The sequence below is a fragment of the Haliaeetus leucocephalus genome, unplaced genomic scaffold, assembly GCF_000737465.1.
Source record: "Haliaeetus leucocephalus isolate CR32 unplaced genomic scaffold, Haliaeetus_leucocephalus-4.0 Scaffold0, whole genome shotgun sequence".
NCBI classification, from domain to species: Eukaryota; Metazoa; Chordata; class Aves; order Accipitriformes; family Accipitridae; genus Haliaeetus; species Haliaeetus leucocephalus.
The window spans coordinates 11,921,614-11,943,215 of record NW_010972436.1 but is presented as its reverse complement, the minus strand read 5'-3'; the positions used below and the strand labels follow the sequence as shown (position 1 = coordinate 11,943,215).

The 21,602-nt window shown below is 39.7% G+C and overlaps 1 protein-coding gene across 1 annotated transcript in view; it reads right to left on the bottom strand.

Moving 5' to 3' along the window:
* APBB1IP (amyloid beta (A4) precursor protein-binding, family B, member 1 interacting protein) overlaps window positions 1–21,602 on the bottom strand; it is a 68,816-nt gene that overhangs the window by 27,106 nt on the left and 20,108 nt on the right. The window contains exons 3-7 of the mRNA XM_010582334.1: window positions 21,215–21,302; window positions 19,115–19,404; window positions 13,273–13,350; window positions 10,826–10,985; window positions 7,121–7,242 (exon numbers count right to left, since the gene is read on the bottom strand). Of these exons, the coding sequence (XP_010580636.1) occupies window positions 7,121–7,242; window positions 10,826–10,985; window positions 13,273–13,350; window positions 19,115–19,404; window positions 21,215–21,302 (738 nt within the window). The remainder of the gene's footprint in view (window positions 1–7,120; window positions 7,243–10,825; window positions 10,986–13,272; window positions 13,351–19,114; window positions 19,405–21,214; window positions 21,303–21,602) is intronic.

Here is a 21,602-nt window from a genome sequence, read left to right as displayed (position 1 = left end):
CATCAAGTAGCATTTGGATCCATGGGCTTGAGACCAGAATGATAACACTCAAAGTTCTTGTGTTTTATCATTTTCTAAACAAAAGTACGTGCAGAAGAGGAGCTTGGGTTTGGAAAATACCTGATGCATGGACAGTCTTAATGATTTCCCTGGAATTAGTCAAAAAGCCAAGTTTGTAGAACAAAGGGCATAAACCAAATACCATCGTTTAGGAAATAGACAATATCATAAAAACCCGACAAATTTTGAAAGCCATCTACTTAAAAATTACTCCTAATGCTGTAATTCTTCAGCAATTCAGTAAGAAGAAAATGAAGAGTTTATCTGACTTTTCATCTCTCTCTGTTTTTCATGTCTCAAGACTATGAGGATGTGGCAACATATTTACATGCCTTGAACTCCACAAGGACTAAACTGCAACACAAATGCAAACATTACCAAAAGACAAATGAGAAGTGTGTAAATGAAGGAACATGCTGTTGCTACAGTATAAGAAAGAAACAAACAAGCAGCAAATCTGCCCTGCCAGCATACCATGTTTACAGTAATGAGGTTTATCTGAAGTGAAACCCTGCTCTTCCACACAACCACATCTTTTTCAAGCAACACTGTGAACAGCTGTCTGCCAGAATCCGAGCCTCATAGCAGACAGTTTTTGGAGGGGCATGAGGAGTGGAAGGGGAAGCGGTGTGGATGATCTCAAAAACAGTTCTTTAAAAACTGCTTTCTTAAAAGTTCACATTAAGTCAGACAGGGGACAACGGAAACACAGCCACCTGCAACTTGGCCTGTGCTGATGCCATGTCTGTGGTATGAACATAAAGAAACTTCAATATTCAATACAACAGACAGTTATGCTAGGAAACACAGCAATGTTCTCTAGGATATGCAGCAGCACATAGCTGGCTCCAGACTGCCTGAGCACATTTTTAGTCCATGGATGAAGGCAAGCAAACACTGTGGACCACAGCTTCATGACTACATCTGAAGACAGTATTCACAGCGGAAAAAACCCAAACCAGCTCAAAACAAAACCCACTTAAAAGTGTGTTCTCAGTAGAACCTGTACAGCGATGCCTGCCTATGCAGTCCAAAACCATAGGCCTGACTGAGTGGCACTGCTCCATTCATCCCACTGGAAAAAAAGATACTGTTCTGAGCAGCTGCAACCAAGTCCTCTGTACATGCGCAACAGCTCTTCTTGACGGAGTGCTATCACAGCACTGCTGGCTTGAATCTGGCACACCCACTTTTGCATTGATGAAGGTATGAAGAGAAAACTCAGAGGGCACTGTTAGGCTGGGTTGGGCCTCCAGACTTTGGGATGGATTTGGAGAGTAGAGGGACATGTAAACTGTAAGCCACCGCCTTCTACAGGTCATTATGAAGACATAGTACAACCCCTAAAATACACAATGAAGATCTATCAAGGTAAGTACACCTTATCACTGTCTCAATAAGGCTTGGCTCATCAGCTTCACTACCAGTGGGGAGTGCATTCATCTGGCTCAGTCAGCCTTCAGTGCACTGATAAGAAAACAAAGCTCCTCTGATTACAACTGATTCACATTTAGGCATCTGGCATTTATTTAGCAGAAACACAAACCACCCTGTACTGACATAATCAATAGCAAAGACAGAAAGTTTGTAATGATATCCATGCTGGACCTCTAACAATGCAGCTTTTTCATTAGGGAAAGAGGGCTCTGTCACCTAAACCAATATTACAAAGATGTACACTGTCATCTTTCACCTGTCGACACACATTTCATTTATTACTGATTACCTCCTTTATGTCTCTGCCCTGAAATCTGGAAGTACATGGTACTTATTATTTGTCAGTGGCTAAAAACCTGGGGAGCAGACTGTACACTGTACTTGTTTTATCACTGTGTGGTCTCCTATTTTTGATCAGAAGCATTCATCCTATAGGAGGCAAACCACATGTGTCCACAAGAGGTCATTCCAAGTCCAGTAGTCAAAGGTCATGATAAAAGGCAAGCTCTTTCCCATCTGAGGACACCACTTGGGAAATGCACGTTTGGTTTGGGATGTCAGGTCATTAATGGGACAAGATGTGGCTAAAGGGCAGCTCTCTGCATATGTCTACACATTTGAGAATTAATTATTTTTTATGTTCAAAAGACGATGTCTTTCTCTTGATAAGAGAGCTGAGCTTACTTAACAGGATGGACTCATCCTCTTGGGCTGATAACATAATAAAGCAAACATAAAGGGTTATTTTAACAAACAAACCAAAGTATGCTGGTACACTTTGTCATTGGGTTTGCTTTGTTTGCACTGTTTGGGTTATTTACTTCAGAGACAAACAGACAAGCGTTTTTGCAGAATGATCCCCTGTGTCTACATACCCCAGACCAGCTGAAGCTGACACAAAGCCAGTTGCTCCCCCATGCCACTCTGCCTGACTCAGACTAATGCAGAACTACAGTGGCAGTTTTGACATGTACTGCTAGCCAGGTACGATATCCTTAAGAGATATTATGCTAGCATTTCCCCCTGTGCTTATGCAGGACAGTGGCAAAACTAGCTGATGACCCCTCTGTGGCTTTACATCAGCAGGAAATTCCATATGCATAAACGAAAATCCTGTAAAGATTTTATAGCCACCTTAGGTTAATTTTGTGCTTTGTACTGTAAAGTACCACTAGTCTATGCATACAACCTTCGTACTTAGGGATACAGCCATCTCCTTTTGTGTGGAAAGGCAGGTAAAAACATTCAGAAATGTTTTTCTCCACTGTATAATGCTCAAACAGTTGAAGACAGAAGGTGTTTTCAATAGTTTCAAAGAACGCCTCTGGTGGCATGTAAGCAAACCAAACTTGGATCACGGTAGAAACAGTAGCCTTAAGTACTGCACTGCCAAACTCTCTGATTGGCGTTTCATGCCTCTGTATTTGTAAAAAAGAATTTCCTAAATGAAACAACACCTCTCTCATACCTTTCCTCTTTTTCCATACAGAGCCCCATCCAAGCTGGAATGCAGCAGCTACTTGTCAGTACATAGCAGAAAACAGGTGTTCGAGGCAGCATCCTCCCTCTGCTTCCTCTTCTGCTTAGGTTGTATTTTTGCTTTCAAGCTATTGAAACTTTTTCTAGAAGATCTGCAAGGTCCGCAACAGCACAGATCAGACAGCATGCAGCGAACAAGGCAGCTGTTCCATACTTAGTATCTTCTTTATGCGATAAGCTGCCTGTTTATGCTCATCCAAACTGTACCCAGAATGAGGCAAGAACCGGGCAGCTCTCATCCCATTTCAGCCCACTGCAACTGTGTACTGAATGCCACACAGTTTGTGCAGAAAAAATAAAACAGAACAAGGTCATATCTGCAACCTCTATCATGATGTATCCCCTAAAAAAATGCATATTAAAAATATTAGAAGATACCTATAATTGCTCTAAAGATCACAAATATAAATAAATAAAGCTAAAGGCAAAACTCTTTTGAAGCTCCCAAAAAAACCGATTTTCAACTCTGTTTACTTGATTTTATAATGTTTGAAGAAATCACTACAGCTGACTTTTCATGCCTTGAGGATGATGATCTTCATCATCAAAGAGAGGGGAACATGGAACAAATGAAAGACATACATAAGCTAGGATGCAGCTAACAGCAAAGCACTCAATAGGCTGATTAAAAGTCACCTGCAAAATGGTTCAAATGTGTAAAGACTGTTTCTGTGTTACAGTCCCAAGGCAGAAAAAGAAGAATATTTATTGAAGCAGCATCTTCAACTTGAAACTATACCATGGTGTGAGATACACTGATAGACAAATTAAGATTACTAAACAGTGGGAATACAGTGAAAAACACTTCCCTTTTCTCACTTCTATTTCTTTGCACATTTGCCAGCACACTCAATAATCAGGTTCCCTGCCACCCTTCTATGTTTCCTTCACTGGGTAACAGTGGAGACAAAAGAAAAACCTTGATTCATAAAGGTGGCCAAAGTGGTGAAAACCAAAATATCACCTAGTGGATACTAGCCCAATTTCACTGACTTCAAAATAAATATTCAAGCATGAAACTCACTATAGCTGTCCTGTTATGAAAGGCATTACAAATTCTTACTCCACCTCCTTCTCACGCTGTTTAGTACTCCTGCTTTTCGGAAGAAATAAATGTCAATTCAGTGTATCGGTTCTCCACTGGAGGGTACAGCTCTTGCTTTTGGCTTACGTATGAGGGAGCAGAAGCATAAAGTACACACTGTACAGATTTTCATTAATTTTCACAAATACTGTCCAAAAATAATAAAAACCAAAAAAACCCCACATGCATGTAGCATCACCTGCACTGTTTGAATTTATCCTGTCTGCTTGTATCAGCAAAAAAGAAACACAGGATATCAAAATCCATGTAAGCAAAAATCAAATATAGTGTTCTAAGAGTGTGACTAGCATTTACAGTCAGTTTCAATTCAGCTACCCCTTACAAATAACCCTGTTTAAATGAAGCAAAAGCATTTCCTATATTCCTATATTTCTCTTTTAGCTAAGAATTATTGTTTGAGCTCTTTGAAAAGAGGTGTTGAGACCTGACAACCTTTCCTTTCAAGAGTCAAGCACAGCATCACTCAACCACATGACAAAGCATCACCTTTATTTGCGCATGTACCAATATGTATTTTTGTTTCACTCATTAGTATAGACTTGTGATGCTCCATCTCTGTAGATGATGGCATCTCACTGATGCCATTCATGGAAGTCTTTTACTGTGAGGATGCTACAGAGTAAATTATATCACGGTGAGGAAAGGGCAAAAGTGTGCCTGTCTTCAGGAAGAGGGGGACACCCGAGGATTTTGCAGATCCTTTTTCTAAAACATATTCCAAATACTTTAAAATAAAGCTGCAGAAAAATATTAAGAGATTACTGCATGACAAGAATGACAATCTTCAAAAAAACCCACTGGCAATAGCTGAGCAGCATGTTGCTAGCACAGACATAGAGGATAAATCCTGCATTTCAAAACCTCAGTTCCTCCTTAGAAAATGAAACACATTTAATTAATTGTTGTTTAATCTCTACCAGGTATATAACTCGTTCACAGAAAGAAACAATGAATTTTGGCACAGGTCATAGACCTTCTCCAGAGATCCACTTGTTTTAGCAATGCATCTGGACATCTTTATAAGATTTTTCTAAAGCATTTAATTGCATCAAACCTCTGTAATGAAAATTTTGTATCATTCATTTGTCTAAGAACCTGGCCACCTTTGGAATTTGCCTCTTTTTTCCAGCAAAATATCTGCAAGTTATGAAACTGTGAGATCTCCACAGACAGCCTCCAACAGAATGAGCACTAAATAAGACCAACAAGAAATCCACCTGCTGCTGCATTACCACCACTGGCTGTGTCAAAAAAACTATTATGCAATTTCTGTACTTGCAAAATGAGTTTATGAGGCAACCTTGATTGAGCTAGGAGGAGGAGGCTGAATATACTGAGAATACAGTATCAGAGCACTGGCTTTCAGCTTCTCATTGGTTACACCATAATTGCTGCAAGTAATCATACACCCTGCCCCCCACCAACTCAGCATTTTCACTTGGTTTACCTTTTCAAGGACTCACTCCGTATCATGTATTTTACCATATTTCATTATCTAGTGTGAGCTCTGTTTGTACAATACTGTATTCTCTGACCAAAAGACAAACTGCCGATATGACTGCACTATTCTGCCTGTCTCACAATGTTTGAATTTACTAAGCCTGACAGATGGTTAGACTTTATTACTGGCAAATATTTCAATAGTGTGATAGCTGCAGCTGACCCAGTTTCCTTAGACTGTTCATTTTAGAGCTTATCAAAGAGGGGCTGAAGCTCAAGAACTGCAGACATGTCCAGTCGAAGCTCAGCATGTCCTGAGATGGGAGGACAGAGCTACAACTCTTATTCTGGTTTTGGGTTAGGTTATGTTTATTTCTAAAGTTCATTGCAATCGAAATGCCCAGAATCTTCATCAAAGAGTTACATCCTATGGGAGGTTCACAGCCTTGCCCAAGTAACACTACTAGTGTACAAATCAAATGTACAATCAAACCTCTGCTGCTAGGTATGTTTATGTGCATTAGAAAGTATGACATCTTGAGCCATCATGTATGTTTTGCTTCCAAACTTGGCTTTGCTGTTTCATATTAAAAATCAACATCAATCCATGTACAATGCAGGGTAAGTTTTCTTTACCTGACTGTGGATACTTGTTATGTCAAGAAAGGAATCTTCCTCTCTGCAGGTTTTATTTGAAATACTGGCTCATTCGAAAAAAAAAAAAAAACAACGAAAAAAACTTCCTAATGAGCAGCTTGGTGAGATTTGCTGGCAAATTATGTATTTGACTCATTTTTTTGGCAATGCCGAATTGCTCTTTTTTCTCTTGCTGCCCTCAGGAACAAACCAGATGCTCTGTGAGCTAACAGACCGCTGACAAGGGGAAAAGATCTAGTGCCCCAGAATCCGTAAACTGTATGTGCTAGGGTGTTTGTAAATATGGTTTTGACCACACATCACAAGAAATGAATCATTTGTGCATACACCTATCCTGAATAATTTGACGCAATTCAGTGTGCAGACCCTCTTTTCACAAAGTTAGTGTGCACAAGTTACTGTTCACCCAATTCTTCTCCCCAGTCAAAATGAAATCCAGATAAACTCTCTGTAGTACTCAGCATACTCATTATGAAGTTTGATGTATACCTGGCAAAAACTGAACCTTCAAGGAAACGTTGATTTTGATCAGGAAATAGTGGAGAAACTGTAGTAATGACAAAAGCCAGGTTTTTGCAGCTGAGCCATCTCACCCCAGTTCTGAGGGCTGTGCCTAACCAACAGCTTGTACCACTGGAGAACTACATGCTTCATTTTTTACCACTGCAGATGGGACTTTAAAATAGTATCAGAAAAGAACAGAAAGCACTAATTTTCAAATCCTTGCATTCAACATTCTGGGTTTTTTTTTGTTGAAAGTACAAGTTTTGCTTTCTCTAATTCTAAACTGACAGAGTTGAAAGCAAATTAATAATGCAATAGGCAGCATACAAATGAAATGACATGATTTTAGACTCTTATCCAAATACCACGTTAGCTTACCTGGGGATTTTTAAATAAAGCATATTTTTCACTTTTTTCCAAAAACAGAATCTTATTCTCAGTGTCTCGAGTCCAGTCTGATAACACTTCAACAACATTTTCATGGTCTTCAAAAAACCTTTCTGGAGAGACAGAAAAGGTAATGTAAGACACTCAAACTCTCTCTCCCCTCTCCTGAGGCTGCAGAAATTCCTGTGGAAGAATGTAATCATTATCTGGTGTTCGCTCAGAGCCGGACAGTCCAGCACTCTTTTCTACTGCCCAGAAGGCAGCAAAATCACATGAAAATAGTGTCATGCAGAAGGGCAAATCAGCTACAAAAGATGCCTTATGTAGTGCCGGCATGCTCCTGGATTCCTCCTGCAACTCTGTGCTGTTGCCCAAACGCTGCAAAGGATGGAAACAGTGAACCACTAAGAGTAGATGGTTACATCCATGTCTCTCAATGCCTTTCTGTTTTTGTTTGCCCCCCCCCCCCTTTTTTTTTTAAGGTTTGCAGTATGACTGGGAGGGGTTATGTGTTAACTTTGGCTACTGAATTGAAAAAAAAAGTAAAAACTTATTCCCTTGTCTTTTTACTTATTGGAACAAATGAGAAATTGCTTTTTGTCAGCAGAAAGAATTCTATGCACTGAAAATAAAATGTTTTGTTTCAAGCAACTGCATTTAAAAACAGAACTAGCAAAACAGAGGAAATGGGAAGACAGACTGAGAACTGATGTGAAGATACACTGTTTCACCCAGCATCTCTGTAGTTAAAAATCTCACCAGAGATGTGGGAGACCTAATGTCAGTTCTCTTCCTTCCTGAGCTGATCTGAACCCAGATCCTCCACCCAGGAAAGTCACAGTGTATGCTGAGGTTACGTAACTCCGATCTCTTCTTCTGCGGTTTCACTTGTATAAAGTAGCTGAACAGTCACATAAACCCCCTTTGGAAGGAAAAGGAATTGAGCATAATTTGACAGGTGATTTTGGAAGGACCCAAACTGCATTCTTCTACAAATTCAGTATTGGGGCAGGGAGTTCACCTAGCTCTAATTTTCCGTATCATTTTGGCAGTTCCCTGGGAACACCTAGACTCCTATTTCAGTGGTCTGTGGTGGTCACATCTTTCAATGGCCCAGATTGGCCTAGTATAAGAGGAGATAACAGAGCATACATTTTGTAGGCTTTCTTTAACACTTGTTACTTTTGACAAGGGTTCAGTATGTCCCATCAAAACTAAATTTTGTGAATTAATTAAATGCACAAAATGAGATTAGCTACAGGGCCAGTTCACATGTACACAGCAACTTTTAACACACAAGCAACATAACACTTTTCATTTAGTTGATACTTCTGCAATGCACTGGAAATACAAAGCACTATATAAAATCGAAGTAACGGTTTGAAGGGTAAACAGTATCTTATAGTCCAGGATAGCCGTAAAATAATTCTCAGGTCATAATGCTAGTTATTTAACAATAATTTTTGCCACATATAGTTTTGTTTGTTCATTTCCAGTACCAGGCTTTTCTTGTATAAAAGGTATGATCTTACCATCCCCAGGAGGGTCTTTTTTATAATTATTGTTACAAAAAAAAGTCAAATCTGGATGCCTATTATAAGGCAAATACTTTTTATTGCAAAATACATGCTGGTATGTACAGCCCAGTATTATATCACCATCTCACTACTGAGATTATCTGTGATATTTAACAAGCAATTAATCTTAAACTGTAGTTTATTTTATTTGCAACGATCGTCTTTCAAAATAACAGTATATAAAAGATACTCTGTCAAGGATCTTCTGATATAAAACTAGCTTGGACTTTCAGTTCAGCCTGAAATATTTGCTGCTCAAATTTGCTTCTTAAAGTTTTTATTCTCTTGAATACTAATTTGGAAAGCAGGCAGAAAGGGAAAGTGCAGGAAAGCCTGTCTTCTAAGTATGCTGATAGTAATAGAGCTATCTAGAACTGCCAAAAAGTATACTCACAAGAATAAAGAATAGTTCACATTGTTTTGATTTTGAACAAAATTAACTGCATGTTGCTGTGCACTGGAAGCAGAAGAAAGAATATGTACCATTCCCAGCTGATTTGGACCTGATGATAGACCTCTGCATCAGGAGTTCATACACTTTCCTTTTTTCCTGAACCAACTACTGATTTATTTCCTTTCCTACTCTTCTTCTGCCCTGACTTCTAAAACAGTTTTTATTCATTACAAGAGTAATTCCTTACAATACCAACACCCTAACCCAATGCACCTAGCATTAGCTGGGACTGAAGTAACACAAGTAATTTTTACTTTAAAAAAAAAAAAAAAAAATTCTAACCATTAACCCCAATGTTTGTAACATATGATCGCCCTGATGTCTTGTTTTAACAGTGTGATTGGGAATTCAAAACTTCTATCCAGATTATGAAGAAACTCGAGTACATTGTTGTTAATGATTATGGAGATTCAGAAAACAATCTGGTTATATTTATATGCTGTCATCCTAACACTCAGAAATGTTTCTCCAAGTCACACTAGACCAGAGGAAGCAACTTTCCAAGACAAGGAAACGTTCTAAAACTATTCAGTGACATCTGTGACATTTCTAGGGTCTAATGACATTTCCAGTCTTTTCTTAGTTAAGATAAGCAGGTACAAAAGAATGCAGTAATGTTGCTTCATGTATCATCTTAATGGAGTAGAAAGAACAGATTGGAAGTTAACATCTCTGCCGTTATTACTAGCAGCTCCTTGCTCATGAGCAGTTACGCTTTTTCCGACTGCTTTTACATTTCTTTGTTTTAGTTTAGCGGGATGATTATTCCTGGGGCTCTTTTAAAGTGCAATATTGATACTTAATTTTCTTTGTGCATTTTTACATCTCTGCTGGGTGTCTGTAAACTGAGAATGCTAAAGGCTGTTTGACAATTTCCCGTTTCTCTAGGTCAAATGTGACCCAGGAAGAAAGTTGTGGCAATTTTCCTTTTCCTTTTGATGTGATTACCTTTGCAGCCTGGACAATAAAAAGATTCTGAAATAACTCACAATTAGAGAATACTCTATTCTTAATCAGGTCTTGAAGCCTTTTTGAAACAACACTCATTAAGTAGCACTAAACAATATGTAAGTTTTGCACAGCTGTTTCCTAGGGACCTGGATGCCAGGTTAGTTACTTCCTAAATCATGAGGTACCACCAGCAGAGCTGCAGCCCCATCAGAGAGCGATATCCTGTCCACAACTACACTTAAGAAAACGACTATTACAAGTGAAAAGCATTAGAAATTACTAAAACACTTCTCAGTCTTGTTTAATTACAACATTTGTTTGGCCAGTAATGTAACAGCTTGCTGACAGCACTGCAGCACGGCATCCTCTCTTCAAAGGGTAGAGTTGAGTACTGGTGTGTTTGGGTCTGTCACTGCCTTGACAAACATAGTGAAATTCACATGGACCCTTCATTTTGTGTAAAATAGAATGATGGAAACAGTGGTGGGCAAGGAACCTTCTGCAGCTCACAGCGTGGACAAATGGAAGACTCACTTCCACAGCAAGAACAGCTCAAGTACATTCCTGCAGCATCCCTCAGATTACAGACTGCAATGTTCCAACACCAGTGGACATGTGGGCAGGAGAAATGTTATTAATTATCCTTTCAAGATTACCAATAGCATAGGAGGCTCTATATCTATTTGCTATATACTCTGTCACTACACCACTTACCAATTTGCAGCTCTGGGTACATTTCATACAGACACCAGTCAACGTTGCAGTCGCAATGGGTTTTCTCAAACAGATTGTCTAAAACATCCCGTGTCACCTGACGCTCATCCACCATTAGTGACTTTGTGCTGTTATCGTACATGTGCACCTTGACAACAAGCTGAGTACAGAGTCACAGAAGAGTCAGTTAATTTCAGAAGCAAGTAAAAGGCTAGTCTGAATCTGCTAACACAGATAAGAAAGATTAAGGCTGAAGGTTATTACTGATTCAAAGGCACCCTGTCCCGCAGTGAGCTGAGGGAATAAAACAGCTTGGAAGCTTTCACATTATATTGCCACCAAAATAAAGACCTTTTCTCAAAAAAGGAAATTGAACCTTGTCCTGTGCATGACTTCAGGAAAGGTGAAATTGCTATGGAGAAAAAGCAGAAGTTAATCTCTTCTCTACATCTACTAGATGTGCAATTAAGAAGAATGCTTGATAGGGAAACCAAGTACAAAAGGACAGAGTGTCCATAATGCAAGCTAGAAATATGGAAAGTTTAGTTTTAAATGAGAAAAAGAATTAAAGAATCTAGCCATGTCAACAGACTAACCTGAAATCAGATTGTACTAAGAGGGGCAGCAGTCTAACACCTATCAATAAAGCAAACAGATGACTTACTTATATTGACCAAATTAACCTAAGACACTCATTATTTCTTCATATTGTGAAGTATTTTTTAAACAAGAAACAGTGTGCACTTTTTTCAGGGAAGAACAACACAAGAAAATGCTGAAGTACATAAAATGTGATAAAGAACTGCAAATACATAAGGGAAGTACTTAAAATGCTCCATTACTACTGAAAACAGAAGAAAAATTGTCTATCAGGATCAGTACATGGAAGCTGGAACTAAACTGGTGAGTTGGGAGGATTTCTCCATATAGTCTTGTTTAAGTAGCTCTTTATTTTAAAATGTGTGCATAAGAAGCTTTCGTACTAGAGAGACAATCTCTGTTAAAGAATAGGTAGAAGCAGAGGGTGATGAACCCCAAGAGAAAATCTACACTATCTCTGAAAAGTAAAAGCAAATGTAACGAAAGACATGAACTTGCTTTGATTCCAACCCTTGTTAAGTATCTTCCTCTCTAAAATAAGTAGAGCCATAGTGCAGATTATAGAGAAAAAGAAATGGTGTACATGCACAATCTACAACACCTCTAGGGAAAAAAGGGTATTTTTGTCTGGTTATAATTGACTGCTCAGAAACATGCATGCAGCTTCCATCTTCACAGAATCACAGAATGGTTGAGGCTCGAAGGTACCTCTAGAGGTCATCTGGTCCAATCCCCTGCCCAAGCAGGGCCACCTAGAGCCCATTGTCCAGGACCCTGTCCAGATGGCTTTTGAGCATCTCCAAGGAGGGAGACTCCACAACCTGCCTGGAAAACCTGTGCCAGTGCTCAGCCACCCTCACAGTGAAAAAGTGTTTCCTGATGTTCAGATAGAATCTTCTGTGTTTCAGTTTGTGTCCATTGCCTCTGGTCCTGTCACTGGGCACCACTGAAAAGAGCCTGGCTGTATCCTCTTTGCACCCTCCCTTCAGCTATTTCTATAGATTGACAAGATTGCAAGGAAAAGAGGGTGACCACTGAGCAGTCATAAGTTTAGTTACAGAGCTTTTCAAAGACAACACTGGTGAAATCCTCCCAACACATTCTCTCAGAAGTTGAACGTAAAGCGTTCTGCGGGCATCATCTCAAGTCTGGATACCCCCAAATTTATTGGAAGCTTTAATTCTTCTTGGAAGCCCTGCAGGCTCTGGTCTCCAGCACTTCCCATCTCCTATTTGAGCAAGACTGAAAGGTCATGACTGTTTTTACTTCACATCCATTTTTCAGAGTTACTGAACATCTGCAGCTTCTGTTGAGTTCAGCTGAACACTAGCTTAGGATGAGTGGGCATAATTACATGACACACTGCAGCACTGTGCAGACACTGGCTGGAATCTTTCCAATTTGTTGGTCTAAAATCATTTCTATTATCCTTGTATATTACTACACTGCTGTGAAAAGATTTAGCAAGAAGACCCTCATTAATTAATTGGGATTAGCTAAATCCACATCCATTGTAGAAGAAATGTTTAATACTTCTGGAATCAGCACAGCATAAGTAAGCAATATTTTTATGTACATTCCACTTTCTCTGAAGTAATCTATCAGAACAGTGGGCTTTGCCCCAACATTGGAAGAAACAAGAGGCAGAGCTTTCCAAGTCCTCTTAAAACTGAGTCCCTCAGAGGCAGCATTCTTCCAGAGACTTCTCTTCAGGTGGATGACAAGACAGCTCTATAGAATATCTTTAGAAGTTTTAAGTTTTAGTAAGAACTTTATTATTGAGAAGAATGATAATAGATACTTAGCTGGTAGCTCTTATGGTAGCATTTCACTATTTTAAGGCTCACCTTTTTAACTTTGGCTTCCTTCAGTTTCTCCAATGCGAGCTTAATCTTGTCAGCTTTAGCCTGTGCCTCTTGTTCTTCCTGAAAAGACACAAGTTATTTGGTATACTTCTTGTTAAGTAAGGCCAGCAATTTATGTCTACTTGAAAAGAGTTGTTTCTTGTTATTTATATCCAGAACATAAGGCTTGTCATGGGAAACGTCATAGTTACAGGGAATCCCCAGCTTTCCTTGAGCTAATACCCTCCACCCAAAGCTTTGATTTACAAGTCCAGCACTTCCTTTCGTTGCCCAGTCATACAGCTGTTACATGTTCTGTTCCTCAAATGTTACAGGAATGCCTGAAAACTGGACTCTTCTATGTTTCCATATGCGTTGCAGCTGATACAAAAGAGAAGATGAAGGAAGATCTAGCCTGAATGAACAGCACTGTGGATACAGCCTCTTGGAAGAAAAGTTGCCTCTCAACAGCATTAAGAGAACTAGAGTTTTTAGGATCTTACTGAAAACTTGGCTTGCAATTATACCACTTACAATTTTACACCTCCTGTTAAGTACGTTAATTTACTCGAATTCTTTCACTTGCCACATACGAGCTCTTACTGCACACACACTTACTGAGAGGAACACCTCATTAAATTGGTATCATGGCTTTTTATTCTAGTAATGGACCTATTCATATTAACATAGACACAGTTAGATAGAGCACTCGAGTTCATTCCAGATTTTGCTGAATGCCACAGCAAGATTCCTAAAAATCTCAGTATCACCTGGCTCTTCTTTTACAAAGCAGCTGTATCAATATCATGCCTCTCTCTTAATATCAGTGAGGTTTGTGATCCAGGAAGACTCTGGATGCCCAGCTGCTGAGAGTTTTAGGTACATGTACCAGATGCCCGTGCCTACTGTTGCCTCTGTGACTGGTGTATAGATTGTGACTGTTTCTTTTTGTCATCTATCTTCCAGTAGTCTCCCCTAGTCACATAGAGTTGGAAAAGTACACTTTGGGCAGCAAGTAACTATGGTTCCTGGGGCTGCCTTTGACTGTTAGTCCTTCTGGAGGGTTTGCTTTCTTTCCAACTTTAAATCCTTGCTCCCACTATTGAAAACTGTCTTGTCTTTGCTTTCTCGCCTCTTTGCTGATTTTTACTGTCCCTGTTGCTCTCTCTCACTTTTGTGGTTTCCTTTGTTTTAAAGGAGTAGGATTTTGTCCTACAGTACTCACAGGCGCAACCAACTTCCAGTCAATTACTGTGGGAGAAAGTTCCTGCCTGCCCTGTTTCCACACAAGATTTTTCTCTGTATTAACCTTCAGCCTCCACCTTCTACCCTAAAGTTGTAATTCTGGTGGTCTTTTTACTGAGAAACCCAGGATGGCTGTAACTCATAGGGAATGCACTTGCAAGAAACTAGGCCTAACTAACCATTGCCACCACCTCCTTCTTACAGAGATACCACAGAATCAAAGCAAAAACAGAGCTAAGAAGGTTATCTTATTCATCCCAAGCTTTGAGGCAGGTGCAGCCATAACTAAAGTACTCATGACTGACATCCCTCTCGCCGAACTAAACATCTTTTGTTTTATCATTGCTTCCCCTGGATACTAGCGTCCTTTAGGATGTCAAAAATACAAGGTGAGGTATGCAACCTGAAAGAGATGGCTTCAGGCATGTTTGCTGTTGTCAAATTCTCCACTATAAATACCAGGCAATCAGTTAAAAAAAAGTCTTCTTTCCTCTCCACAGGTATGGAAATTTGCATTGCTACAGCTCAGAGATGCTTAATTTTGAAAATCCAAAATAGCTTCTGTAGTTGAACAGAAGCTGTTGGACAAAAGTGGCTTTCGCAGTAAGGCTGACTGTTCTACAGAAGGAAGAGCACACAGCCCCTCACACTACAGCTTTCCCCTTACCATCTCAAAACACCTCTCTGCAGGAAGCCAGAAAAGCATCTTAACCAAAGTGGTTGAGTGTGGTGTGGGCAGACTTTCTGCCGAAAATTTTAGGCAGGTATAACTCAGGCTTCACCGGCATGTGACCCGCGTTGAACAGAGTTCACGCACTGTACAAATCTGTGCAACAGAGTTCTCACCTGAGAGCCTTCATGTTTTCATAACCTTTGTCTGTCTTAATGTAGAAAAAGGAAATGATGCAAAGTAAATAACATACAGATGCAAAATTTTAACACCGTTAAAGAAATGCTTTGACAGGCTAAATGATTTGTTTTCCCACTACAGTATCACCACCATGTCTTCTGAATCTTCAAACAGAAGCATGTAAAAGTCATCCAGATAATGTCATAGAAAATGTAGAAGCCTTATTTAGCTTAAGCACAGTTTTAAAAAGAAACGTCAGAGTTGACAGAAACTTATGAGACAGCTTTATGCTTCCCTGAAAGAAAGGCCGTACTTCTTAATTTTGGCACACTTAAAGGTTAGAGAATAGAGTCTTAGTATCACAGGTGCCTTGGAAATAATTAACACTATTATTATTTGACTACAGACAACCAGAGGTGTTAAACAAAACATCAGCCTTGATTAGCTCAAGAATCATTTACCAAGAATCCTGGCTAACAGGAACATGGATTTTGATGAAACAAAATACATTACATTTACAGCTGCATTTCATTCTACTGAGCAGAAATGTCATGTCAAAGCAAATACTAACCAAAACAGTAAATACTAATTTGAAATCAGTTCTTTCCATATTAATTTTAAGTGGTTATCACCTCCATCATTCACACTGCAACTTGTGTAATAGCCCTATAGGCAATTTTGTGGACAGTAAGCCACACAATGGGTATGCCATCAGTATTTGAATACAAGCTGTATCAGAAATGAGGCAAGGGCTGTGGGAGAAAGCAGAACCAGTGCCTTCATGAGGAAATCAACTACTGCAGACAGATTCCTTAGAAATGCCTATACTTCCTGTTCCCATCCTTCTCTGCCCTCTCCCTGTATCTGGAAACAGACCAGAAAACACTGTTTGAGATTTAACTCAGCACACTATCTCAGAGGAACACTTTAATTGAGGGAGACAGAAGTGACTTCCAGCTATGTTTTTGTGTATAGAATTCCAGTTGTGTTTAGCAAGTATATCCTCTTTTCACTCTGAAATCTTGTTTGACCCTCAGGTAGTGCAGGATGTCAGCTAACAGAGAATTGGCTCAGTAGAAGACTCAAGGGAAAGAACTGTGCAGCACTGTTAATTTCAGTGAGCTTTAGATCACAGCATCAGAAAAGTGCTGGCTGGAAGAGAGGTCTGGAGGTCTGTACTATGGCTCCCTGCCTAAACCAGGACTGTCACCAACACTAGATCAGGTGAGCCATGATTTTGCCTGGCAAAGTTTGGAAAACCTCCAAAGAAAGAGAATCTGTGATCTCTCTGGGTCTCCTGTTCCAGTGCTACACCACCACTTGAAATGGAAAAAGTTTTCCTAGTGTCCTGTCCAACACTACAAAGCTACAACAGGTAGCTGTTGCCCCTTATTATACAACCTAACACTACCATGGAACAATTTGGCTCTACCAGCTTTGTAGCTACCCTTCAGGTATTTTTAGGCTGTCATTAGATCACCCCTCAGCCTCCTCTGTCAGACTAAACAAGCCCGGCTCCCTCAGCCTGTCCTTGCTGGCCCCTGATCACTCCATGCCCCTGGCCAGCCCACTGCTGGACACTCTCCAGTACCTCCACATCCAGAACAGGATGCAGCATTCCAGGTGTGGCCTCACCAGTGCCAAGAGAAAGCAATAATGGCTCCCTCTCTTTGCTGGCCATGCACCTCCCAACACAGGCCAGTTTCCCATACTGACGTGACCTTGCACTCATGGTTCTTATACAATGTGGCACCCACCAGGATGCCATCTCCTTTTCAGCAGGGCTGCTGCTCAGCCTGTCGCCTCCCAAACTGTACAAATGCATGGAGTTACTCCACCCCAGGCGCAGGGCCTTGTACCTTGCTGGGTTTCTGAGGGTTTTGCTGGTGCAGTCCTTATGCTTCTCAAGGTCCCCCTACACTGAAGTTATGCTATTCATCTTTTCAGTCAGTGCCCTTAATTAAAAGTATCTTCAGCACATCTGCAGATTATTTTTTATGTCATTACTCAGGTCACAGATGAAAATGTTAAAGAATGCAGGCCTTAGTGTTGATCCCACCTGTTACCAGTAAGCAAACCATCAATTACTAGCCCTTGAATCTGGCAGTTTGGCCAATCTCAGCCCACCTAACCAGCTACTGTTCCAGACCATACTTCCTCGCTTCCAAACCAGACTATTTGTACCAGAACCTTGGTACTTCCTTACAGGTCACGAGTCTAAATCAAGATGGGGACATATTTGTAGGACAATGGACAGAACATATCTTGACAGCACCTCTTCTATATCAATTACACTAGTTAAATAAAAGACTTCAGCTTCTGAAGCTGTCTAGCTGCTGATTTTGCAAATATTGATATTCCTGTAAGATAGGAAGTTAACTATTATCTTTGAGATACAGAAAAATGGAGAAGTTCCTCCCACATGTTTATGACTTTCACTCTTCAAACAGCACTGAAAGGTCCTATGCACCAAATGAAGCTTTATCCAGTGAATCACTTTTTGTATAATCAGAAAAGTCCTCTTCCTACCAAATTTTCTGTTCCTTTTGCTAAATATGTCTGCTGTATGATGCTAAACACAGGGGCAGCAGTGATGTTGAGGGGATTCATATTCAGTTTGTGTGGACTTTTAAACTGCAATGAATTGCCCATGGTTTTAAGCAAAACTGACTGGTACAGTTCTACATGGGCTGACAGAGCACTTTTCATGTTCCCTAAATTCTTTCCATTCCCTAAATGTAAACATCGTCTCTATGCATAGTCATAGTTACTATGCATATGAATACTGAAAGAGATAGTATTAGATCTTTCATGATTTCAGATTCATGCTTTTTTGGACTGCATCACTCTTCTAATGCACGTACTCTCCCCACAGGGCTGTGACAGGGCAGAATTCTTACATTATCTCACTCTCCACAACCTCATGTCAAAGAAATGAATTTCTAAGGCTTCTACTAGAAATTTTGCATTTAATTTCAGTTGTTAAAACAGCTCTGCAAGAAACACAAACATGGAGGAGGTTGTGTTAAGTCTGAAATTTCAGTATACAGGTAAGCCAATTGTTTATAAATATACTGATAACTTTGGCACCTCCTCAATAAAGAGCATTTGTCCTATATTGCAGATGGTTTTCATTACTTCCCTTCAAAGACAAGACCAAGAAAAGCAGAGTGATTCTGTGTTGGGATTAGGAGAGGTACTTCTTGTGCTCAGCCTTGCAGACAGTCTCCTAGCAAACGTTGAGTTTTACACAACTGAACAACTTTTCTTATTGCAAGAAATCAGTTAGGCCAGGGATAGATCTGGGAAACTTCCACAGAACCCTCTCATCAGTACCAACAGCATGGACTGCAATGAACAAACACAGTGACATCTTCACAAAACATGGGATCTTTGGCCACGCTTTGCACTAATGCCAAAGCCAAGTTCTCTGATCAGCACTTATTAAAAAAATCCAGTGACAAGTTTTCCATTACAATAAACCATTTGCAATGATTTGTGCCTGTTTTGGGTTATCAAAATGATGATTAAAAAGGCGAAGGAATGGGCAATAGGTCAAGGAACAGGCAGAAATTGCTGAGTCCACAATAATAGAAAAATCCCACTCCACAGATCATGCATGTTTCATCATTACAGAACCTTCCCAAGATGTTTCTACCTGGGATATCCACTGTTGTTCCAATGCCAAATACCACTTGCAAAATTACAAGAACTATTGAACACTGAGTACAAGGTTCCACCCAGGCTTACCTGGGTGAGTGGCTCAGGAGGAGGAGGTGGTGGTGGTGGTGGAAGGTCTAAATCAGGGCCTGGAGGTGGAGGGGGTAAGTCATCCCCAAACTGTCCAGTAATGGTAACATAAGGACTTGATTTAGAATAAATGTCACGATCCAAGCCTGTTGAAGCCTGAGTGACTGTACTTTGCTGGTTCCCAGAAGTTTTCTGGGCTTGTAAAGTTCTCTGTTCAACCTCATTTATGTCTGCTACAAGATCAGCCATTAAAGCATCCAGGTCTTTGTCCTCTAGGGCACTTAGGGATTCTGTAAAGAAAACCACAAAATGTGTCAGTGAGTGCAATGCAAAACACTATGTTTCCAATTCAGTGGAGATTAAATTGCAGAAGGCATGGGTTACTGTAAGATATAAGGGTTATGGGAAAAGAAACAACATTCTAAATGGGTTCAAGAAACAAACACGTTTTAGGAATAGCCATTAATCTGGTCATACTGAAGTTCAGAGTACAAGGAACTCTATGAATACAAATTAAACAGGACAGGAAGCTTCACTATCAGTGATACAGTCTCAGGCCCTGATGATGTTACGAAACCCGGCCCTGATCCAGCAAGGTTTCTGGGCTTAGTGATTCGGATGAAAGAAATTCCATTAGCTCCCATTAGGCTATTTACATAAGTTAAGTATATACGCTTAGCAAGTTTTGATATAGCACACAACAAACCATGCAACTGAGGTCTAGATCAAGAATATCTTCTATGTACTACTATTCTACAACTCTAAAATTAACATGAAGCAGAATTGGAGAGTTCTAAGACACGGGAAATTGTATGGTATTATTTGTAGCACATCAGTAATTGTGTGATCAACATCTATGACATACCTCATGTAATATGCAGGATTTTGAGGATACTTTAAGCAAAGAACAAACAAGACAGGCTCTTTTCAAAAGCATCTTATAAATCACAGAAATATTTAACTTTTGCTTTCTCTCTTCTACTCTGTCAGAGTGTAAGATAAAATCCTATACTGGAACTTCATATGCAATTTTTTCTTTGGTTGTTTGAACTAGCCATGGTATAAGAGATCCTGTGAAGTAACATCCTGTAGGATGATTTAGCTTTCTAGAAGAGAAAAGCTCTTTAAGAACCAACAGATTCAGTGGTTTAAACCTCTTTGAAGAGACTAGTTTAAAAAAAAAAAAAATCACAAATTGGGAAAGCTTTAAGTGGGATTTTGGAAAGGGATGGAGAGTGCTGAACTAGATACTCAACAATGCTAATATCATCCAACAACGAATAGGTCATTCATCAGACTAAGTGTGAACATGTCAATAGACTGCCTCAGTTTACTCTGCTTTACCTGTTATGCTAACAGAGTATTTTCAGAAGCTTTTCTTTTCAGTCGAAAAATTGGCTTATGATCCTCTCTATTTACATACCTCTACCCACTTTGCTGGTAGAGGTATTAGGTAGCTTAATAGTGAACTGATTCTGGGACAAAAACACAGGTTAAAACCAACTCAGGCAAATGCAAACAACCAGCCCCCAGACATAAAAAAAAAACAACAAAAACCTCCACAAACAAAACCAAAGGGAGGGTTCTTTTTTTAAACTTGGATAAATTCCCTCATTTGGTTCATCACACAGACTCAACAAGCAGCTGTACATGCAAAAGTGACAGTGCTAACCAGAATGAGAGTAAGCAATGTAAAGTGGAAGCAGTTAAAGCCAATACTTCCCCTGGACAAAAATGCTTATGCAGCTCTGATCTCACACTGAGGAACTTTGATTTCTATTAAGTTAAATCTTTACATAAAAAAGGTTGCATTTTACAAAGTTATTTGGGGGAATTTTCATTTTTGTTTTCCTCTACACTCAGACTCCTATATAAGACTGAGCAATATCTCTTTAAAAAAAATTTGGCTCCTTGGAAGTTTCCTAAATTGAGACACACAAATATATCTCCCCCTCCAGCAAACCAGGTTCTTTTCTTTTGGTTTGTTTTTTGTGGGTTTTTTTTTTGATCAAGGATGCCTGAAGTTTTTCTTCTCATTTGTTGCTGTGAGGTATTTTAAATAAGCATAAAAAGCATGAAAGAGTCCATTCAGCTACTTACCATTTAAATCTTTAAAACCAACTGTAAAGCTAAATTCATTGTTGGACACTTTGGGGGATGGAGGTTGTACAGTCTCCACTCCTAAACTCTGTTAAGGTAGAAGAAAAAAAACAGGTATCTGATGACATAATGACTATCACAGACATTAACATTTGTAAATCAATTACCTCAATTTGTCTAATGAAACTGATTCTTCTTCAAGGAACAGAATGACACACACTAGCTTCTGGGATTATGCCTAGACTGGTAAACTAAATAGGGTCAGGACAAGGGTTCAAGCACTGTCTCACAATCATGCCAAGTGTTTAATGGTTTGCATGCTTCTCAATACAATGTTGACCCATGCCAACTGCAACTCTCGTCAGGCAACACCTGGGCTTGGTGTGGG